At 53.1% G+C, this 20,246-nt stretch overlaps 2 protein-coding genes across 3 annotated transcripts in view; one reads left to right on the top strand and one right to left on the bottom strand.

Moving 5' to 3' along the window:
• Positions 1-9,447, bottom strand: part of ELAVL1 (ELAV like RNA binding protein 1) — a 42,873-nt gene extending 33,426 nt beyond the window's left edge. The window contains exon 1 of the mRNA XM_069878171.1: positions 9,361-9,447. The gene's annotated coding sequence lies outside the window, so the exon portion shown is untranslated. The remainder of the gene's footprint in view (positions 1-9,360) is intronic.
• CD320 (CD320 molecule) overlaps positions 1-18,990 on the top strand; it is a 143,836-nt gene extending 124,846 nt beyond the window's left edge. Inside the window, exons 3-4 of one of the 2 annotated variants that reach the window (XR_011339223.1) lie at positions 17,711-18,278; positions 18,728-18,990. Coding sequence is in view for 1 of the 2 variants with exons in the window: in XM_069878194.1 (XP_069734295.1) it covers positions 17,711-17,910 (200 nt within the window). In the remaining variant the exon portion in view is untranslated. Of the gene's footprint in view, positions 1-17,710; positions 18,670-18,727 lie in introns of those variants that run through there. The other variant, XM_069878194.1, reaches the window with a different exon arrangement.
• The last annotated feature ends 1,256 nt before the right edge of the window (positions 18,991-20,246 follow it).

Genomic DNA, 20,246 nt, shown 5'->3' with positions numbered 1-20,246 from the left:
AGCACAGGACAGAATTAAATTGAGCTCTTTTTTTCATAAGCATGTGTTGAAGCAAGCCCAGCCAGCAGCTACAGAAAGAGAGGGCCTACTCCCAGTTTTTGCATTCCCAGTGCCAACACCAGCCAGACCCAGTACCCTTCTGCCCAGGATAACCAACGTGTGCCATGAAAGCAAAACATGAAAACACCAGGAGGGAAGCACTTTTTGTAATGCTTTCCTCGCAGTAAGATAAGCACCAGAGCTAATGCTGGAGGAGAGAAGAGCAGGAGGAGAAACTGCAAAGCCAGAAGGAGGGGGAAGAGGCTCTCCTCCTCATATGACATTAAGCTGCATTGTGAAATTATATCATTAAACACACATTCCCTTCCAGCTCCATCAGAACAGTTTGAGCACAACATCCTAAGTTTCCTGGTCTGCAACCAAACAGCTAGGCTTTCTCTGTTCAACATATCGGAGCTGTAAAATCCAATGATTTACATTTCAGAATTGTTTTAATGGAAGGCAACTTTGCTTGCCTTTGTCCTCAGTAAAACTCAAACCCCACAAACACAACACACTGATATGCTGGAGCAGGGAGGTTTTCAGTACAATTCAAGTGTTCAGTAACCAAAGGAAGAATCATTGATATTTCTCCACTTCTACAAAACAGAAGTTCACATTTCCTTCACTAAAACCAAATTTGCCCAAGATAGGATACAAATCCTTCCTGCCACCAAGATTCTCCCCGTGACAAGTTTAAGAAGTTGCTCTATATTTTAGTGCTTTCCAAAATCAAACACTTTAAAAAAATACCTGTTTCTGTATCCTCCCTCGTACCTATCTGCTGGCTAAGGAGACAGCACCACAGCTGGATACCGAGTGCAGAGATCTCCCTGCACACCGTGAGGACAAGCTCCTAGACTCACATCTGGCAGTAAGCAAAACTGCCAGGAGCTTGGCAAGTGGCTATCACTGTAAATCATTCTGCCACAGCCTCTAATCTACCTGCCAGCAGCACCTCCCATTCCTATCTCCCATGACAAACACAGAGCGCCCAGGGCAGCGTTGATTCAGAAGCGATCAGAACTGCGAAGGACGCCTTCCATCCGCTTCTCTTCAGACAGGAGAAAAACATTATAGAAAGCTCTCACATAAAGGCCTGGCAAACAATTTGCTGGGATGCGAGGAACAAAGCATACAGAAGGGATGAAGGCACAGCAGAGAAGAGGAGAAGGAGCTGAACGCTGATGAAGAAGATACTCCTTTCTCCCTCATCTCTCACCTAGCACTTACACAACCTCCTGCAAGACTGACACTTCCTGGCCATCTGGAAGGCAGTGGGAAACTGCTTCCTCCGCTGGCCGGGAAGAACTCTCCTGGCTGTGAGAATAAAAACATCCCCTGAAGAACCGTTATCCTTGACATAGTGAAAGGAATTCCAAAAAGAAAAGGCAGTACAAAATGGTCAGCAGGGAGGAAATTAGGAATGCTACATAAGAAAACAAGTTTATCATTCTGCTCTTGCTGAAATGTGTTGACAGAATCTCCCGAGCTTTCTTTACCAAAGAGAGAACAATCAAATTATATCAGTAAATATTCCAGACATGAACCAGGCCTAGAAATGTAGTTGGACCTATAACCTCGTTAATTGATGATTGTTGATCCATGCTGACACAAAGCAGAAGTCTGAACGCGTTTCTATTCTCAGCAGACAAGTCAAGGGTGGAATGAAGACTGAGCAGCTCCCTGGGGGAAGGCTACCTGTAAGGAGACTGGCTAGGTACTCTGCAGCCTTCCCAAAAAGGACTTCAATTCTGTGTCCCCAAAAAATATTTCAAGACTAAGCCCCATTGCACTGCATTTCAAAAACTGAGGGAGTTTTAAACACCAAACCCTCCACCTGCTTGGTTTAAAAGGCAGCCTTCTCCTCCTTCCTTGTGCAAGATGCTTTCAAACTTACAAGGCCAAGGATGCACAGAGCAACCAATGAGAAGCGTATGTGCTGTGCCCAAACCTTCCAGTAATCCTGGACATGCTCAAACTCACAGAGTCCAGCACTTCCCCACCCGCTTCCAAGGTCCCTCACTCACCGACAGCCAGGCCTGCGTGTCCAGGGCTGGGCTGCAAAGCTCCAAGGTATTTTTTCAGAAGCATGCTGACCGTGACCATCACCTTCTCAAAGGTGCACACATTCCCAGACTGTTTAAACCACAAATCACACAGGTGGTTCTGGCAACAGACCAATAAAAGCTTTTTCAAAATGAGACTCAGAGTCTATATCCAGAACTCTTTCCTTGAGAGGTGTCTGCCAAGAAGGAAGACCTGTATGAATCAGAGGTGAGAATCTCAAATGGGAACACTGGCAAGGAAGGCAACCGTCTGGCTGCAAGTTCAGGCAGTTCACAGCTTTGCAAAGGCTCTGGACCACTACTGAGATCACAAACTTGAATGCAGACACCTGAACGGTCAGTAGGTAACATGAGCATTTTAGCTACTGCAGAACTTAAGAAGGGAAATTCCTCCAGAAGCAAAGAGCTCTGTGCTCCTTCATGCCACTCCTACAGCACCTTCATTACAATTCAGGCAGCAGGTCTCACCTCTCCTGCCACTGACCTGTTCTCATTCCTGCGATCCAGTTCTCCAGCCAGCAAACACCAGGGAACGCCGCAGGTGCAGGGGTGAGCACTGACACTGGCTGTACCGAACACAAGATGCCAGAGCTGCCTGAAACATATTCCTCATCTCTGATACCAGAAGCACACAGACCACACCAGTGTCTGATGTTTGGCCAGAGCAAGCTAGACGAACACATTAAAGCAATGTGGCATAGAGTTTGTGTCACCTTCACTGGAGCACAGGGAATGGGCCATATGGAGCATGGCACAATTCTCAAGCCATGGGACAACTGCAGCTGTGAGACAGGTCACTGGGCCAACACTGCGGCCTTTCTTTCCCATGGAGTGCAGGTCAGCATTGCCAAGGACACACCACGCAGGAGACACTGTCTCGCAGCGTCCCTAAACTGATGAAGTCTCCTCGTTGTGGTTAACACCAGTGAATGACCAGGGAGTTTGCACTGAAACAAGTGACCTCAGCAGAGTTCTGCTGGTGAGCTGCCCTGATCAACTTGGACCTCAGCCTCAAGGGTTTATTCCTACATGCACTGCTGACCTCAAGAATCCTGATGGGGTGCTTCAAGCAGAACTTGCAAGCTATGCAGAGACTTCCTCCTGCTTCTTCAGCACACGGGTGATGTTTGTTGACATCCACCCCCCCCAAGCCGTGGTTGTCTCAGGCAGCAACAATTCTGCTGAACTGCCTTGGACACTGCTCTGCCACCCAATTCTGAAGCTGCTGAGCAGTGTTCCCTGGAGATCACATCTGAAATGGAACAAAAGGACACTCCTACAGCAAGGGAAAAGCCATTCCACACAGCAATGAAGGGCAGATGCAGAGATGCTGAGGTGTCTGGGTTCCAACACAAGCCAAAAGCAGTGCCACACACACACAGAAGGGCCTGAGGAGCCTCCACGAGTTTTAACTGCGTCAAGAAAAGTTTTCAAGAATGACCCAACACAGCAGTGCCATGAAAAAACTTGCTCTGCAGCCAGCTGTATAGACAGGGCTGAGAGCCAAGAGTTCACTCATTACATCGAAGGGACAGAGACCACAGGAAAAAAAAACCATAAAAACATGTTTTCTTCCAAGCTATCACTGCAGGGAACAGAATATATGTCACCTTCAAAGCCATACCAGCAGAAAAACCTCCACTAGGCCTATGCGCCTGCCACAAAAAAAAACCCAAAACAACAGTTTCCAAATGCTCCACAGCCATGTCTCTATTTCCTAATCCAGACACATCTACTTTACATTTGCCACAGACCCTACCCTATAATCTCTGAGAAAATCCCTTTTATTCTTTATACACACTCCTTTCATGTTCCCAACAGCACAGACCTCCACGACCATCCATACAGACTGCAGGTCAACAGCAACTTAGGACAAGACCCATTGCTATTCGACTCACACCACATTCACACAGTGTTACTTCAAAGAGCAGAGGATTTAATATTGACCGAACACCAAAAGCCAATTGGAAGGAAGAGGGAAATCACCAAATCCACAAATTCTCTTTTCAATTCAAGAACAGCATTTATAGAGCACAAGAGGACAAACATTAAGTCCAGCAGAAAAGGTTGTCCTGGAGTGTACATGCACAGTACAGGTCACACTCCAGAACCTCAGCTCAGATCTGCGCTACCTGCCCAAGCCTTTCACCAGATGATTTCACTGTATCAGGCAGTGATAATGCTTAAGTTTTCCTTATAAATAAAAATAATGTAGATATGAAGTAGCATGCCAACGTCTGAGAGATGCCTTGTGTTGTTTCCAAAAAGTAAATCCATGACCACAAAGGGGGAATCTCAATCTCACCTTTTCTGGCTTGTTATGCTTGCCCGGGTTAATGGGCAGCTACTGAATTTCACAGGCACAAATCTTCCATTGCACTGGAAGAGCAATCTTCCTGAGCTTTGAAGCAGGATGTTTGGGTGCATGTGAAAACTTAAGGGCAGAAACTGAGGTGTCACGGGGTCCTTCCCCCAAACCGCACTGTACCCTAGTTCTGCTTGGACTGTCACACAGCAATCAGTAAGGCCAGTGCGGTGTCCCATGCAGCACCCTCATCTGAACTCCTCTCCCTCACCTCACAGTCGTGACATTTTAAATAAGCAATTGAAAATATTCAGTTTGAATCACTTGGCATTTGTACTCACGCCCTCAAGAATGAAACCAACTCTATCTTCTGAAACACGCTCACAAAGGTCACTTTCATACAAACTCTGAAGGGTTAAAGCTGTGTAAGCTGCTGAGCTTGTACCTGTGTACTGCTTCTACACCAAGGTGCAAGCTCTGTTTGTAAATCCTGCAGCCAGCCAGACCCTTTCTGCTGGGCAGCCCTGCAGGTTTTTCAGAGTTAACAGCTTCTTTTTTGTTGATTCCTCTCTGCTTTGTGCACCTGGAATAAAGGCACTGCCCCTTTTACTCCTCAGCTTGAATAAATTCAAGATTCCACCATTTTTTTTAGTTCTGTGCACCAGCAGTGGCTGTAAGGAAAAACTACCACTGTATTTCTGCAAGCTTTATGTGATAAATCAACCATTTCTGGTTGTTACAGTTTTTGTTTCCTATAGTACTGGACATAAACTCAGTTTTAAGCACATTATCAGTCTCACAAATCTCAACTGCCTAATTTTAATACAGTAACAAAGTAGTTTTACATACTCTTTTAACAATCAAATTTGTCTAAGAAGCTTTTAAATGCTTGTCTTTGTTGTTTTTATCCATGTCCATATAATGACAAAGTAAATGTTTTTGTCAATGCCAATGTTGTCGTTCAGAGACAGAAGCACTTGAGGGTAAAAAATAAGCTGCCTTCGTCAGAGGAATGACCTCATTTTACCATCAGGCTGCTGAACTACACTCAACTCCCAGGAACAGAATTAATAGCAGTTTGGGTTCTCTACGAAATCAGGCACAGACCGGCCATGGTACCACCCACTGCTGCTGGAACAAGAAGAGGGGATCAGGGCCTTCCAACACCAGCTCTGCTCGGTGTGCACGAACAGGCCAGTTCCAAACTATGCAGCTCAGGCCCAGAAGACCTGCAGCTGGATCCGAGATTGCACCATCTCTCAGGGTTAAGAGTTGGCTTTGATGGAGAGCAGGCAGAGAGCTCTGCTCAGAGCTGCACAGCAATACCTTCCCCTGCTGTTTCCTCGCTGGGTCAAAGATGCTGGCAGTGAACATGGGGAGTTCTCACACAGGGAAGAGACAGCTGGACAACTTTTGGGATCTGGGACTACCTCACCTCCTGCACTGAATTTTACAAAGGAGGGGTTTATAACAAACGGATATTTAAAAAAGCAAGATGTTATCTTCCTTGTTCTAGAGAGAATCAGTCGGACCAGCAACTGCCTCTGGCAATTCTTCCAGCTACAAAAAAGATCTGGAAACAAAGAACTGTGCTGTGAGGGAGCAACTGCTTTCCTACACACAGGGCACAGGCAGTAAGTGAGAGGCAGTGGACATAACTGTGGATCCCAGGCACATTGCACCAATAACTGTTCCTCCCACTGGTCCATCCTGGAAGAACAGCTGGGATTCTCACTGCAATGGAACCAGAAGGCAAATGAAGCAACAGGAGGAGAAGACAGCACACAATTCATTCACAAGCACAAAATGAGGAGCTGGAAATTCACCTCTGAAGGCTTGACGAGACACCACAATGCGCTACTGCACTCCTGCAGCAATGCCACGGAGGCAGTGGGTGAGGGGAACATTTTACTTTATACCTGCTACACCAGCTACTAATACAAAATAAATAAAGGCAGCAAAACCAGGCAGGTGAAGAACCTCTCTGCCTTCTCAGTATTGCTTATTTCCACCCCCATCTCTAAAAAACCCAAACAAAAGCTGTTCAAAATCTATTTCTGCCATACATCACCCACCTATAGCAGAGGCTGTATAACCTATAGGTCCTTGCAGGCGGCGGTGGGAAGCCTGCAGGTGCCCACTCACTGAACTGTGCATTGAAAAGAAGGGCACTGATCAATTTCCTGTGGGAGGCAAATTTAACACCTCTCCTTTGCTGAACTATTTCACTCTTCCTAAATGTTTAAATTACTGGGAATCTCCTGTCCCTGCCTTTTGTGCTTTTTCCAAAATATCTGGAAGTGCACAAGGAGCAGCTGCTCTAAACATCTTCTGAAGTCTGCAAACACAGCAAGCTCGAGCTCCCTGTACCTACTAGTCTACCACCGTTGCAGGTCACTCATCCACAAGGCATGGAGTCAGGGCAACATCTCAGCACATTTTACCATAATCTGTTGACAGAGGGCTCTTAACAAACAGCCAAGAAAGCAGACAGAGACCAAAGCTTCAGGAAAGCAAGTAGGCTGGCACAACAGCTTAAAACCATAGATCCTGACAGTAAAGCAACATGTCTGACAGGTCACAGCAGGGCTTCTTTTCAGGAAGCAAAAAGTGACAGGACATGCAAAACTTAATAAACAGAGAACAGAGCGCTGTAATTCAGAGCACAGAGGACACATCATGGTAAGCTGCTGTCAGCACCAGACACCGGCCACAGCCAACAGGCGTAGTTAAGAAGGATGCTATACACAACATTCACATCTCCTCACATCTCCGTCTGGAGTGTGCTCACTCCTCCTGCTGCTCCCACAAAACTCAGAGAAAAGCAGAATAACCACGTTTATCTGTGGTTATTCTGCCCAGGGCTGGATAGCTGAGGCCATAAATTGACTAGACAATGTATTTAACAACAACACCAGCTTCTGATCCCTGTTCCTATCCCAGTCAAACCAAGGGAGAGCCCACTGCACGGGCAAACCACAGTTCTGCAACTCAGGGCTGCTGAATACTTCGAGCCATGAAATAACAGATCCATGTGCATCATTCTACCCGTTCAGTTACACTGCTTCCAAACGAGAACTAGGACAGACACAGAGCACTACCACACTGCAGACACACCAGAGCTCATGAATCCAGACTTTATTATCTATCACACAACACAGACAACCCAAGAGTCAACACAAGTCATATCACCCATACTGGCTTGTTAAGGCCTACAGAATCCCCATTGCCCCAGTTTTCAGAGAGACACACAAGTCAGAACTGTTCACAGACTGCCAGAAAGAAGAGTGGTTAAAACATGAGCACTGGGGAACTGCAGGCTGGCGAAGAGCTGAGTGCTATGAGCAGCCCCCATCCACGCTCGGGGCATAAAAGGAAAAAGGAACAGAAACACAGAGACCACAAAAAGTGATCAAATGTCAACAACCAGCACTAATAAACAGAATCAATCTCTATCCTTCCCATTTCCTTTCCCACAGATGCCTCATAGGATCACAGTACAAGTCCTTCATGCAAAAAAACACACTTCCCACCTCAGTAGGTAGCAGATAGCCTCTGCCCAAGATAACACTGCTCCACTACCCAGCATCCCAGAACAAGGTAACCAGTACACGCTTCCACACAGACATCTCACCAAAGCCTGGTGGCCCTTTCCCTGGGCAACACACAAACGTCCTTTCCATCCATGTCCTCCCACTGAACAGCCCATAACACATCCCTACATCTCCAAACACAGTAAGCACTCTGCTTTGAAAAGCCTCCCGCAAGTGCTAACAATAGCGGGCTGCTACTTTACTCACTATTTCTGGTGACCAAAAGCCCTTAGCCCACCACCACTGAACCCTGCTCCAGCAGGCCCCCGCTAGAATTAACATTCACAGAATCACAGAACGACCTGAATTGGAAGGGACCCACAAGGATCACTGAGTCCAACTCCATTGTCCACACTCAGGCACCACCAGATCATAGAATCACAGAATGCCAGGTTGGAAGGGACCTATAGGATCATCTGGTCCAACTTTTTTTAGGTGACATATACTTTAAATGAGACTGCCCAGCACCCTGTTAAGCTGAGCCTTAAAAGTGTCCAGTGTAAACGAATCGGCCTTCATGAAGGTGGGAGATTCAAAAGCCGTGTCTGTGCAGACATGGGCATGATGCATGGAGTTGTAGGATGAGGGGGAATCACTCTAAAACCACTCCCTCCACCTCCCTGGAAAGGGACCACAGCTTTCAAATAACGGCACTTCTTTAGCTGCAAACATCACAATGCAAAATCTCAGCAAGTGTTCAGAGGCAATGCAGTCAGAGATTAAGTGGAACTAAACTGTTATTCTGCAGAAACACGGCTGCTGCGCTGGAAGAGAATAAAAGGATTCTCAGATGAGGTGGAACAATGAATTCCACTGAAATTATGTTGAGAAACATTCGAGTGCAACCGAAGATGCTGCTATACAGCTCATGGCTTGGAGAGGGAAAAGAACAGCAAATGGAGTTATACCTACCAGGGAGTGCAGGGATAGGACAAGGGAGGATGGTTTTCGGCTGAAAGAGGGGAGATGGAGATGAGATCTATGGAAGAAATGTTTTCCTGTGAGGGTGGGGAGGCCCTGGCCCAGGCTGCCCAGAGCAGTGGTGGCTGCCCCGTCCCTGGAGGGGTTCAAGGCCAGGCTGGATGGGGCTTGGAGCCCCTGATCCAGAGGGTGGTGTCCCTGCCCACGGCAGAGGCGGCACTGGACGGGCTTGGAGGCCCCTTGCACCCCAACCCATTGCAGGACCCGATGCCCCCGGCCGCGCCGCTCCCGCCCAGGCCCGGCCGGGCCCGCAGGCCGCACCGCCCGGCGGCCCCCGCGCCGCGCGCCCCCGCGCCCCCCCCCCCCCGCCCGCGCCGGCCCCGCGGGAGCCCCGGGGAGGGGGGACGGGAGCGGGGCGGCGGCGCGGCCTCACCTGCGGCGGCGGCGGGGCCCGTGCAGCGGGAGGCGATCGGCTCCGCAGCGCACAACGAGAGCCGCTGGCAGCGCCGCCCGCCGCGCCCCCCGCGCCGCCCGCCGCGCGCCACTGGCCGCCGCGCGCACGTGCCCCGCGCGCCATTGGCCCGCGCGCCCGCCCGTCACCGGCCCCGCGGGGCGGGAACCGCGGCTGCGCGGGGCCTCGGCGGGGGCCGCGGCCTGGGCCCTGCGCGGAGAGTGCGGGGCGGCGGCGGGGGGGGGCTGGGCCCGGGCCCGGTGCTCCCGGGAGGCAGGCAGGCAGGCAGGCAGGCAGGCAGCCCTCCTGCCCCCCTGCCCCCCCCCCACTTCGGCTCTGGGGTCCTTCCCGCGGCATCGTGCCCGCTGGGGCTCCGAGCGGGCACAGCGGGAGGCTCGCAGGGGGTAAGCGGTTGAATCATAGAATCACAGAATCACTCGATTGGAAAAGACCCACCGGATCATCGAGTCCAACCATTCCTATCAATCACTAAACCATGCCCTTCAGCACCTCGTCCACCCGTCCCTTAAACACCTCCAGGGAAGGTGACTCAACCCCCTCCCTGGGCAGCCTCTGCCAGTGCCCAATGATCCTTTCCATGAAATTTTTTTTTCCTAATGTTCAGCCTGAACATCCCCTGGTGGAGCTTGAGGCCATTCCCTCTCGTCCTGTCCCCTGTCACTTGGGAGAAGAGGCCAGCTCCCTCCTCTCCACAACCTCCTTTCAGGTAGTTGGAGAGAGCAATGAGGTCTCCCCTCAGCCTCCTCCAGGCTAAGCAGGTTGAGATGTTCCTGCACCCAGAACCTCGTCAGGGCAGCCTCCCAGTCACAAAGGGGCTGCGGGAAAGCTCTTGGTCGGGGAGGGCAGGTGATGGGGCGGCAGTGCACCCTCCCAGCCCAGAAAGTCTGTCCTGGGCTGCATCCCCAGCAGGGCGAGGGAGGGGATTGTGCCCCTCTGGCCTGATCTCATGACACCCTGCTTGGAGTCCTGTGGCCGGTTCTGGAATCCCCAATGTTAAAAGGATGTGGAACTGTTAGAACGAGTCCAGAGGTCACAAAGATGATCTGAGGGCTGGAGCATCTCCCATATGAGGACAGGCTGAGAGAGTTGGGGTTGTTCAGCCCCAGGGAGAATTTACAGCAGCTTCCAGTACTGACAGGGGCTCCAGGGAAGCTGGGGAGGGAATTTTTACAAGGGGATGGAGTGACAGGATGAGAGGCAATAGTTTTAAATTGGAAGGGGGAAGATTTAGATTAGACATTAGGAAGAAATTATTCACCACGAGGGTGGGAAGGCCCTGGCCCAGCTTGCCCAGAGAAGTGGTGGCTGCCGCATCCCTGGAGGTGTTCAGTCTAGGTTGGATGGGGCTTGGAGCCCCTGCTCCAGTGGGAGTCCTTGCCCATTGCAGGGTGTAGAACTGGATAGGCTTTGAGGTCCCCTCCAACCCAAACTATTCCATGATTCTATGAAATGCTGAAATATAAACCTGAGCCAGTTGGGTTTGTACACTAAAGGGTTTGCTTAGAGCATGAATAGAGCCTGGGGTGGTGATTCCTGACGTAGCGCTGATCCACTAATCCACCCTCACAACAGCAGGGTCCCTTCCAAACCAAAGAAGTCTATGATTCTATGATCTGCAGGAGAAGCTGTGGTGGGTAGTGCTTTCTGTGGTCCACAGTGACCCAGAGTGCTTGCTGGGCAAGAGTTTTCCCTCTGTCCACTGCCAGCAGCTTGTTGGAAGCCAAGGACATCCCTTTATATCTGAACCCATTTCCACTGTATAGGAGGAGTCTGTGAATGCAAAATGCCACTACTGAGCAGGAAATAAATGTATTTTTGAAATTAACACTGTATTCTGCAGTAACACGGGTGGTATGAAGCAGCACATTTCATGTGTGAAGTACTCAGCAGCTTGCAGGTTTGTAAATCCTGTATCCTGTCACAGCACTAGACTTTGGCCAAAAATTCAGAATACATTAAAATATATGATGTTTTTCATTCACAGACAATCATGATTTGAGTGTTACAGTTGAGCAACAGAACTGAAATTTGAAACAATGCATCTTTCTCTAGACAAGGAAACAGAGATCTCACCTGAAGGATAGGAACTTGCGATATTGTAGCAAACCCATATATATGATTGTGTTTTCTTTGCCATGTCCTTGTACCTGTGTGTGTGGAAATATTCCATACTCAGGCGTAATCACACTGGAACACATGGCAAAGCACACAATGAAAATGCAAATCTTCACCTATCTGGACATGGCTTCTAGTAAGGCTTTGTACAGTAAATTCTGACATCATTGCACTGATGGTATCTGGTTTGTCTCCTCAGAAACCCATTTCAGACCCCCCTCCGAGTGGTCCTGCTGTTCTGGGATATTCTGTACAGGCTCCTCATCTCTACATTATGACCAGGACCAGCTCAGCCTCTGCCATAGTCCATAGGGCATGGTATCAAAACATCATTAAATTACACATCTATTGAGCATGTTAACAATTAAGAGAGATGTTAAAAACATTGCCGTTTTCTGTTTTTCTTTATCATAGCTTTCAGTGCCAGATGGGGAATCCTCACATGTAAAATCCAAGCCTGACAGGTCTGGAAATATCCTTCAAGGCCTCATAAAACATTAAAGATGTTTGTGCATCTGTTATTTGCTCATGCTGCGATGTATGCCAGCCACAATATCACAATTGTGTCATTCACATTGATGGTAGCTTTCTGTTACTGCGAATTTTCCTTGTCTCATTCAGGTGTTAATTAAGCAATCCAATTCCTGGGCCTAAGATGGGTCTCAGATCTCCAAAAATAGGGGCCTTGGGCACAAAACAATGCTGCACAGAGCTTTGACATTTTGATATTGTAACAATATCATTTGCAATCTGATAACTTCATTTATCACTATAAACACTGTGTTATTTCAGACTGTGATGGTAATTAAAAGGTATTAACCTGTTAAACTGCATGTTCAATTTAAAGGAATGATCTTATTTTGCTGAAATACATTTATTGTCATAGAATCATCAGAGAACCATGGGCATCCAGTTCCAACCCCTTGCCATGGGGACACCTCCCACCGGATCAGGGACTCCAAGCCCCATCCAACCTGGCCTTGAACATTTCCAGGGATGGGGCAGCCACCGCTGCTCTGGGCAACCTGGGCCAGGGCCTTCCCACCCTCACAGCAAAATATTTCTTCCCAATGTCTCATCTCAATTTCCCCTCTTGCAGCTGAAAACCGTTCCCCTCATCCTCTCCCAGCTTTCGTGGAGCCCCTTTCTGTGCTGGAAGCTGCTCTAAGGTCTCTGTGGAGCCTTCCCTTCTTCAGCTGAACAACCCAAACTCTCTCAGCCTTTCTCCAGAGCAGAGCTGTTCCAGCCCTTGCATCATCTTTGTGGCCTCCTCTGGACCCTCTCCAACAGGTCCACGTCGTTTCTGAGCTGAGGGTTCCAGAGCTGGACATGGGGGTGCAGGTGGGCTCTCCCCAGAGCGGAGCAGAGGGGCAGGATCCCCTCCCTCGCCCTGCTGGACTCACTGCTGGGGATGCAGCCCAGGAGACGCTTTCTGCGCTGCCAGAGCACTGTATCCTGGGCTACACCACAAGTTTCACCAGTAGTTACAGCGTCTACACCAGAGTTTGGCAGTGTGTCAGTTCCATATGAACACATCTGTCAGAAGGTTTCATAATAACGTGGATTTTTGGAAACACAAGGCTGTGTCTCTGGCTGAAATCCTGCAGTGACACCATCAGTGTGAATGCCCTCCGGCTCTGCCGGCTGCGCTCAGTCATGCTTTGCCTGCAGGTGTGTGGAAAGATGAAACAGGCTCCCTGCTAACAGCGTGACACTGGAACCCTTTCTTGTGTGGGTCATACAAGGCAGGGAAATGACAATCACAAAAGGGAATCACTGGAGTGGCTACACAAGGACAAGTGAGAACTGACACCAGCAGGGAGACCCTGCCCATGCGGATGGAACTGGATGGGCTTTAAGGTCCCTTCCACCTCAAACCATCCCGTGACTGCATGGTTCGAGGGATTCCCTGTGACGGCAGGGGGGATCCACAGCTGCCAGCAGCCCAGCACAGGCACCCACAGAATAACACAGAATCACAAGGTTGGAAAAGACCCACTGGATCATCGAGTCCAACCATTCCTATCAATCACTAAACCATGGCCCTCAGGGGCTGCAGCAGGCATAGGGGCTCCAGGCTCCCGCAAGCCCCTCTGTGACCCTGCGGAGTGCAGGTTTATTAATTAATTCCCTGGGTTTACGTCGTCTCCCTTGTCATCCGAAACCACCAATTTCGTCCCCTCCCTCGCCCTCACCTAAAATGGCGGCGCAGCCCCGAGCACCGCCCCGGGGTGCGCCCCCCTGGCCCCGCCCCCGTGCCCCCCCCCATGGTGCCCCCAGCCGGCCCCGCCATTTTGCGTGGCCCCGCCCCTCAGTGGCCGCGCCCCTCATGGCCGGCGGGCGGCAGCGCTCCTCGGGGTGGCACGGGGTTTGCCGTCTTGCCCTCCCGGTGGTCCGGGGCCGGCTCGCCTGCTCTGTCCCCGCGGCGCTGCCTCCCGGGGGGCGTTCGCAGCCATCGAGCTGTGTCCAACCAAACCCCTCCCCAACACACACAGCCCCCCCGGCTCCCCTCCCCTGCCGATCCCTTCGGAAGAGCTCACAGCCTGCACTGCAGCCTGGCCGGCACGGGGCTCAGCCGCCGTGTCTCTGGTTTTCTTTCAGCTTGCAGCAGCTCCTGTCCTGGGCCAAAGCCTGTCTGTGCGGGGGGCACGGGGAGCTCTTTCCCAGCAGCGCCGTCCCCTTCCCAGAAGAGCTGGCAGTGGGGCAGGAGATGAGTGAGCAGGGCCTGGAGTTGAGTGTTGGCCACGTTCTCCTTGCCTGCTTGGTCCCTCAGTGCCTCCAGGGTGGAAGCTGCTGCCTTGGTGGCACCTGATTGAAATCCAAGGGCAAGGCAGTTACCCGAGCAGGACGTTTCTGCTGGACACAGCTCCTTTTTTCCCTCCTGTGTGAATTCCCGGTGAGGAGGAGCCCTAAATGCTTCCCTGCAGTGTCTGCCCAGCTGGGCCCTGGAGAGAGAAGAGCTCAGCAGCCCCGTTGGAGACAGCCAGCACGGCTTCCCCACGGGCACCGTGGGCCTGGCTGCTGGAGTGGCCTCGCGCGGCAGAGCGAGTGCCCGAGCGGGCAAGGGCAGATCTGCGCTGTCAGCTGCCTGGGCTGGGGGGAGGCCTTTGCTGTGGTGCCCCCACTGTTCCCTGAGCCCTGTGCCCTCCTGCCATGGGGCAGCCTGGAGGAGCTGCCTGTGGGGCTGCAGTGGGGACGTGGTGGGGTGGTGGGGAGCAGCCAGAGCCCCTGCCAGAGCCCAGGGTGGGAGGATGGTGGCCAGGGTGGTGGGGTCAGTGGTGGTTTGGGCGTGGGGCCGTGTCCGTGAGTCCTGCAGGGCCGTGTCTGTCCTGGCTCCCCCACCAAAGGGCTGCTGGACGTGGGGCAGGGGCCAGGGGAGTCCCCGTCCCCCCCAGGATTGCCTGCCCGGCTGGGGGTGGCTGAGCCCTGGGGGCGGCTCTGTGCCCTTCAGGGCTTGGGGGATGCGATGTGGGGCTGGGTGAGGCTTTTGCCTCTCTGGTGAGCTGTGTCCTGGTGCCCCTGCGCTCCCTGCCCACCCCATGCAGACACAGAACGGGTCTAGAAAAGGGTCTGGAGAAAAAACGGCTTTTAATGTAATAACAAGAACAATACAGTTTCTGAAAATATTTCGAGTACTCCCTCCTCAACACCCACCTGCCACTCACCCCCCACAAACAACAGCAACTCCCCAAACAACAATAACCCCCCAACAACAATAACTCTAAACAACTGGAACACTTAAAACAATTATATAAACAACAGGAACATGTGAAAAAACAACTCCCCCCAAAACAACAACATTATATACAAACTCCCTCTCCCAGCCCCCAGAGAAGCAGATGCCTGCCCCAGCTCCAATCCCCCTCCCTCCACAGCTCCGCCTGCCAGAGCCCTGCGCTGCTCCTGACATCCCGGTGGCAGGGGATGTTGTGGCCCCAGACGCTGCCCTCGTCCATGGGGACACCAGAGCCCAGAGAGATGGAATTTTCTGGGTTGGTGTCCTACTCCATGGCCACAGCAGTGGCGACGCTGATGTCCAGGACGGTGACATCTTCCATGTCGACGTCTGTGCCCACAGAGATGTCTAAGAGTGGGGTGTCATCTCCCTCCATCTGGACATCGGTGGTGACGGAGATGTCCAAGATGGAGGGAGGATCCACCTCCATGGGCACAGACGTGTCCTGGGCGCCGCCACTGCCCCTGGGTGCCCCCAAGGCCTTGGCCTGGCGGTACCAGGGCCCCCGGAGCAGCGGTTGCCCATGGGGGGCAAACCCTGGGTTTGCCGTGGCCTGGGTGAGAAGCCAGGGGGTGGCCCAGAGGGCAGCGCCTGGGGGAGCAGCGAGGCGGTGGCCCATGGCGATGGTGGCTGGTCTGGTCAGGGCTCTGGTCCTCTTCTCCTGGGGAAGGCGGAGGATTGGAGGGCGCAGGCGGCAGCCGGCTTCTGATCTGGAGGGGAGAGAGAGAGCGGTGCTGGGCTGGGGGCTGCGGGGAGTCTGGCGGGGCCCCCGGCGAGCTGCGCCCCAGCCCGGCCGTGCCCCTGCTGTGCTGCGGGGCAGTGGGGAGCCTGCGGCAGGGAGCATCCCTCGGGCGGGAGTGCCGAGGGGCCAGGGCAGCCGGGGATGCCGTACCTGCTGGGGGTGCCCAGGGGTCCTGCGGTGCCCCCCGCGCCGGGGGTGCCCAGGGGGCCGGGAAAGGTGCCTCTTCTGCCCATGTGTTGAGGGCCTTGGCTGATCCTGAAAGAGCCATGAGCGAGCGCTGGCGCTGCCACCCTGATCTGGGGCAGGAGGGCACGCAAGGGGGCTGAGGAGGAAGAGGGGCAGGGAAGGAAGGGCTGTGCATTTGCCCCAGGGTGTCCCTGGGTGTGGGGTCGGGGTCAGTCCTTGCCTCACACGGAGAATGTAGAAGGGCACAGGAACAGGTCCAGGCACGATGGACAGTCTCTGTGAGCCCTGGGACCACAACGTGGGTGCCCAGGGCTGGCAGGACGGGGATCGGCTGTGCTCTGCTGCTTCGCCGAGCCCCGACTGTTTTGGCAGTTGCTGCACTGGCCGTTTCAGTTTGAGCTTCGCCCAGGACCAATGTTGGGGCTCCCAGGGTTCTGCACCCAACGACAGCTCTGGTTGGTGACCAATGGTTCCCACCAGAGTTCCGAGTCCCCCTCAGGGCACCATGGAAACCCATATGGAGTGGTGTCCCAGTATGGGACCACTGGGACCAGTATGGTTTAATCTCTTCCCCAGTGACAGACAGCGGGGCCTGTAGTGACAGGAAAAGGGGCGACGTTTTTCAGCTGAAAGAGGGGAGATTCAGATGAGCTCTGTGGAAGAATTCCTTTCTGCTGAGGGTGGGGAGACTCTGGCCCAGGTTGCCCAGAGCGGTGGCAGAAGCCCCATCCCTGGAAAGGTTCAAGGCCAGGTCGGACGGGGCTTTGAGTATCTTGATCCAGCGGGAGGTGTCCCTGTCCATGGCAGGGAGGCTGGACTGGATGATCTTTGAAGGTCCTTTCCAACTCAAATCATTGTGTGGTTAAGTGAAACCCAAACCCTCGTGTGCTTGTTCCTTCTTCATTAGCACCAATGAAAGGAGTTCAGGGCCCACTGGAGCGGGAAGGTGCTTTACAAATCCCAGCAGGATAGGGCTGAGCTAGGGTGATAGAAGCGCTTGTGCTGTCAAGGCCACATGGCAGAGGTCAGCTGTCACCAGCCTGTCCCAGATCATCCTCTTAGCTCGAGCTGCTGAGCTGAGGAAGCTGCAGACCTCAATGAGGTCTCCCCTCCCTCTGCTCTTCTCCAGGCCAACCGGACCAGGGGACTTGAGCCACTCCTCACATTCTTCCCTTCTAAACCCTTCCCCACCTCCGTGCCCTCCTCTGGATGCTCTCCAGTGGATTTAGACCTTTTTATCGTGTGGCGCCCAAACCTGCCCCCTGCACTCAAGTTGGGGTCGCCCCAGTGTGGAGGGAGCAGGACAATCCCCTCCCTCGGCCGGCGGGCGATGCCGTGCTGGATGCAGCCCAGGGCACGGTTCCTTCTTGGCTGCCAGGGGGCACTGATAAGGGTTTGCATCAATCGAGAGAGGCCTCTTGGTGCTCTTGAGGTGAAGTGGGAACTGGGCCAGGTTGGGGTTGGAGACTGCTTTGAACGCCGTCCACGAGGTGAGCTGGGAGCCTGATGGAATTGTTGCTCTTTCCTCCCAGAGGCCTCAGCCACGTCTGTGCCCGGGGGCTCTGCGCCTTCGAGGAGTCAAGGCCGCACGTGGATCGTGATCATTGCAGGCAAGACTGGGAGCGCTGCTCGTGGGGTCAGTCCTGGCTGGGGCTATAAATTGAGGGTCCTGCTGGAGTTCATTACAGAGCTGGGTCGGAGGCCGATTTTGCCAGGCTGGGGGAGGCCTTAGCCCACAGCTCATTCTTTCCTCTGCCTTGGACGCCCTGTGTCCTTGGAAAGGCCATTCTGTGCAATCTGGCACTAACTCTCTCCTGCCTGTGTCCCTTGTCCATGAGGGAAGCTGCTGATCTCTCGCTGTTTGCTGACGCTGGTGAGTGGCAGCGCCCGGTCCTGGTGTCCAGAGCCGGCACACTGAGTGGATCTCTGCTTGTTTGCTCTCCTCTCCAGCGCTCCTGAGCGTCCTGGGAGCTGTGGGTTCTGTTGCCCTGTGGGGCCTCTCCAAAGCAAAAAGCAGATCTGACATCTTGAGCCTTGAGAATGGATCCAGGGAGCAGCTGATGCCTTGTCAAGAGACACACAGGCTCATTTCCCTCCAGGGTGAGTTTCTTGCACCCCATGCACACTGTGTACATGAGGAAGAAATTCCTCTGCTCCACGGCTCTGGCCTCCAGAGCTTTCCCCTCTGGGAACAGCTTTTCCCAGCGGTTCTGCTGCTGGTCAGCCCCGGGGTTGGGGTTTCGGTCTGTCCTGGAGCAGCAGATCTCTCCCCTTCCCTTCCTCCCTCGCAGGTGGGTGTCAAGGCTCTTGCTGGGTGCAGCGCCAGTTGCTCAGCCCAGTCTGAGAAGCTGCTGCCTTCTGTTGGTCGTGCTGTGCTGCTCTCTGTCCTTCCTCTGCAGCCGAGGACGCTGAGCACCCCGAGATGCTCATCTCCTGCTGGGGGTTGTTTTCCTCTGCTTTGCTCACACTGGGCTCAGACCTTGGGTTACCCAAAGGACTGGTGTTACCCTGGACCCAAAGGACCAGATGTTTTCCTGTTCTTGTAACAGGGATCTTCGCCATGAGGTGACACGATGGGACTGGCGTGGGCTCCCTCCTGCTCACCACAGAGGCGACTGAATGGGAGATGAGCTCCCAGATCTGGGTCGTTACGCTGGAATAACAGGAAAATGGTAGAGCTATGGAGTCATAGAATCATTAAGAGTGGAAAAGACCTCCAAGATCATCAAGTCCATTCATCAGCACACACCACCGAGCCTACTGATGCTCCCCTTGGAGACAGGCCTTGGGCTGTGGGACTCCTTGGGCAGTGGCAGGAGCACAGGGCCTTCCCCGGTGCTGTGAAATCAGCCCTCGATTCGCACTGTGCTATCAAATTCTCCATGTTTCTTGCCTCCAGGTGTTTTAATCCTTTTTTTCACCTCTGTTACCTTAGACACAAAAGTTTTATTCCCCTGGAAATGGCAGGGGCTGGCTGCTATTCACCTGTTTGTTTCCAGTCCAGCCAAGAGACCTTGTCCACCTGCCCCATTCTTCCCCCTGGACTTTTCCAGGGAACAGGTACTTTCTCCTCCCTCAGAGCAGGCGCTCGCTGGCTTCGCTCACACCTGACGACTGCTCCACCGTTGTGCTGGTGCTGTGATGCTGCTCAGCCCGGGGACAGGAGGCTTTTAGTGGCAGCTCAGCCCCAGGGCTGGGAGTTGAGAAGCTTCCCGTGTGCCCTGGCCTTGCTGCGGCCACGCTGGGTCAGCGCAGGGCAGGCAGCTTCGGGGCAACTCCCTGCCGGCGAGGATCTCTTTCCACCCCAGGAATGAACTCGGCGTTAGGGAAGCAGCTCCCAGTTCATGGTGTCTCCTTAGAAATGTTGTGACTTGAGTGGTGTCCCTCAAGGCTCTGTTGTGGGAGCAGAGCTGTTTAATGGCCTCATCACAGGTGGGTACGGTGGATCGAGTGCGTCCTCAGCCAGTTTGTGGGTGCCAGCGAGCTGAGTGGTGCATCAGATTCACCTGGGAGGGGACGCGATCCAGAGGGACCTTCAGACTGCAGGAGTGGGTGCAGGGGAACATCGTGTGGTTGAAGAAGGATGAGGGTAAGGTCCTGCTCCTTGGACAGGGCAGGTCCTGGTGCAGAGAAAGCTCTGGGTAATCTTATAATGTTCTTTCCATTTAAACGGGGGTCTTGTAAGAAAGGTGGAGAGAGACTTCTGAGCAGGGCCTGTAGGAATAGGAAAAGGGGCAACAGTTTTAAAGTGGGAGAGGGGAGATTCAGCCGAGCTCTAAGGAAGAATTCTTTTCTGCTGAGGGTGGGGCACTTCAGGTTGTTCAGAGAAGCTGTGGTTGCTCCATCCCTGGAGGTGTTCCATGCCTAGTAGGACAGGGCTCTGAGCAACCCGGTCTGGAGGAGGGTGTCCCTGCCCACAGCAGGGGCTTTGGAGCTGGATGGGCCTTAAAATCCCCAGCTCTGCTTTCCAAGGATGTGGGAGGATGGTGACCAGGTTGGCGGGGTCAGCGGTGGTTTGGGTGTGGGGCTGTGTCCATGAGTCCTGCAGGGCCGCGTCTGTCCTGATTC

Source organism: Phaenicophaeus curvirostris, chromosome 28 (assembly GCF_032191515.1).
Source record: "Phaenicophaeus curvirostris isolate KB17595 chromosome 28, BPBGC_Pcur_1.0, whole genome shotgun sequence".
Classification (NCBI taxonomy): Eukaryota; Metazoa; Chordata; class Aves; order Cuculiformes; family Cuculidae; genus Phaenicophaeus; species Phaenicophaeus curvirostris.
Note: the sequence above shows the minus strand (reverse complement) of the source record. Positions and strands in the feature narration are given on the sequence as shown.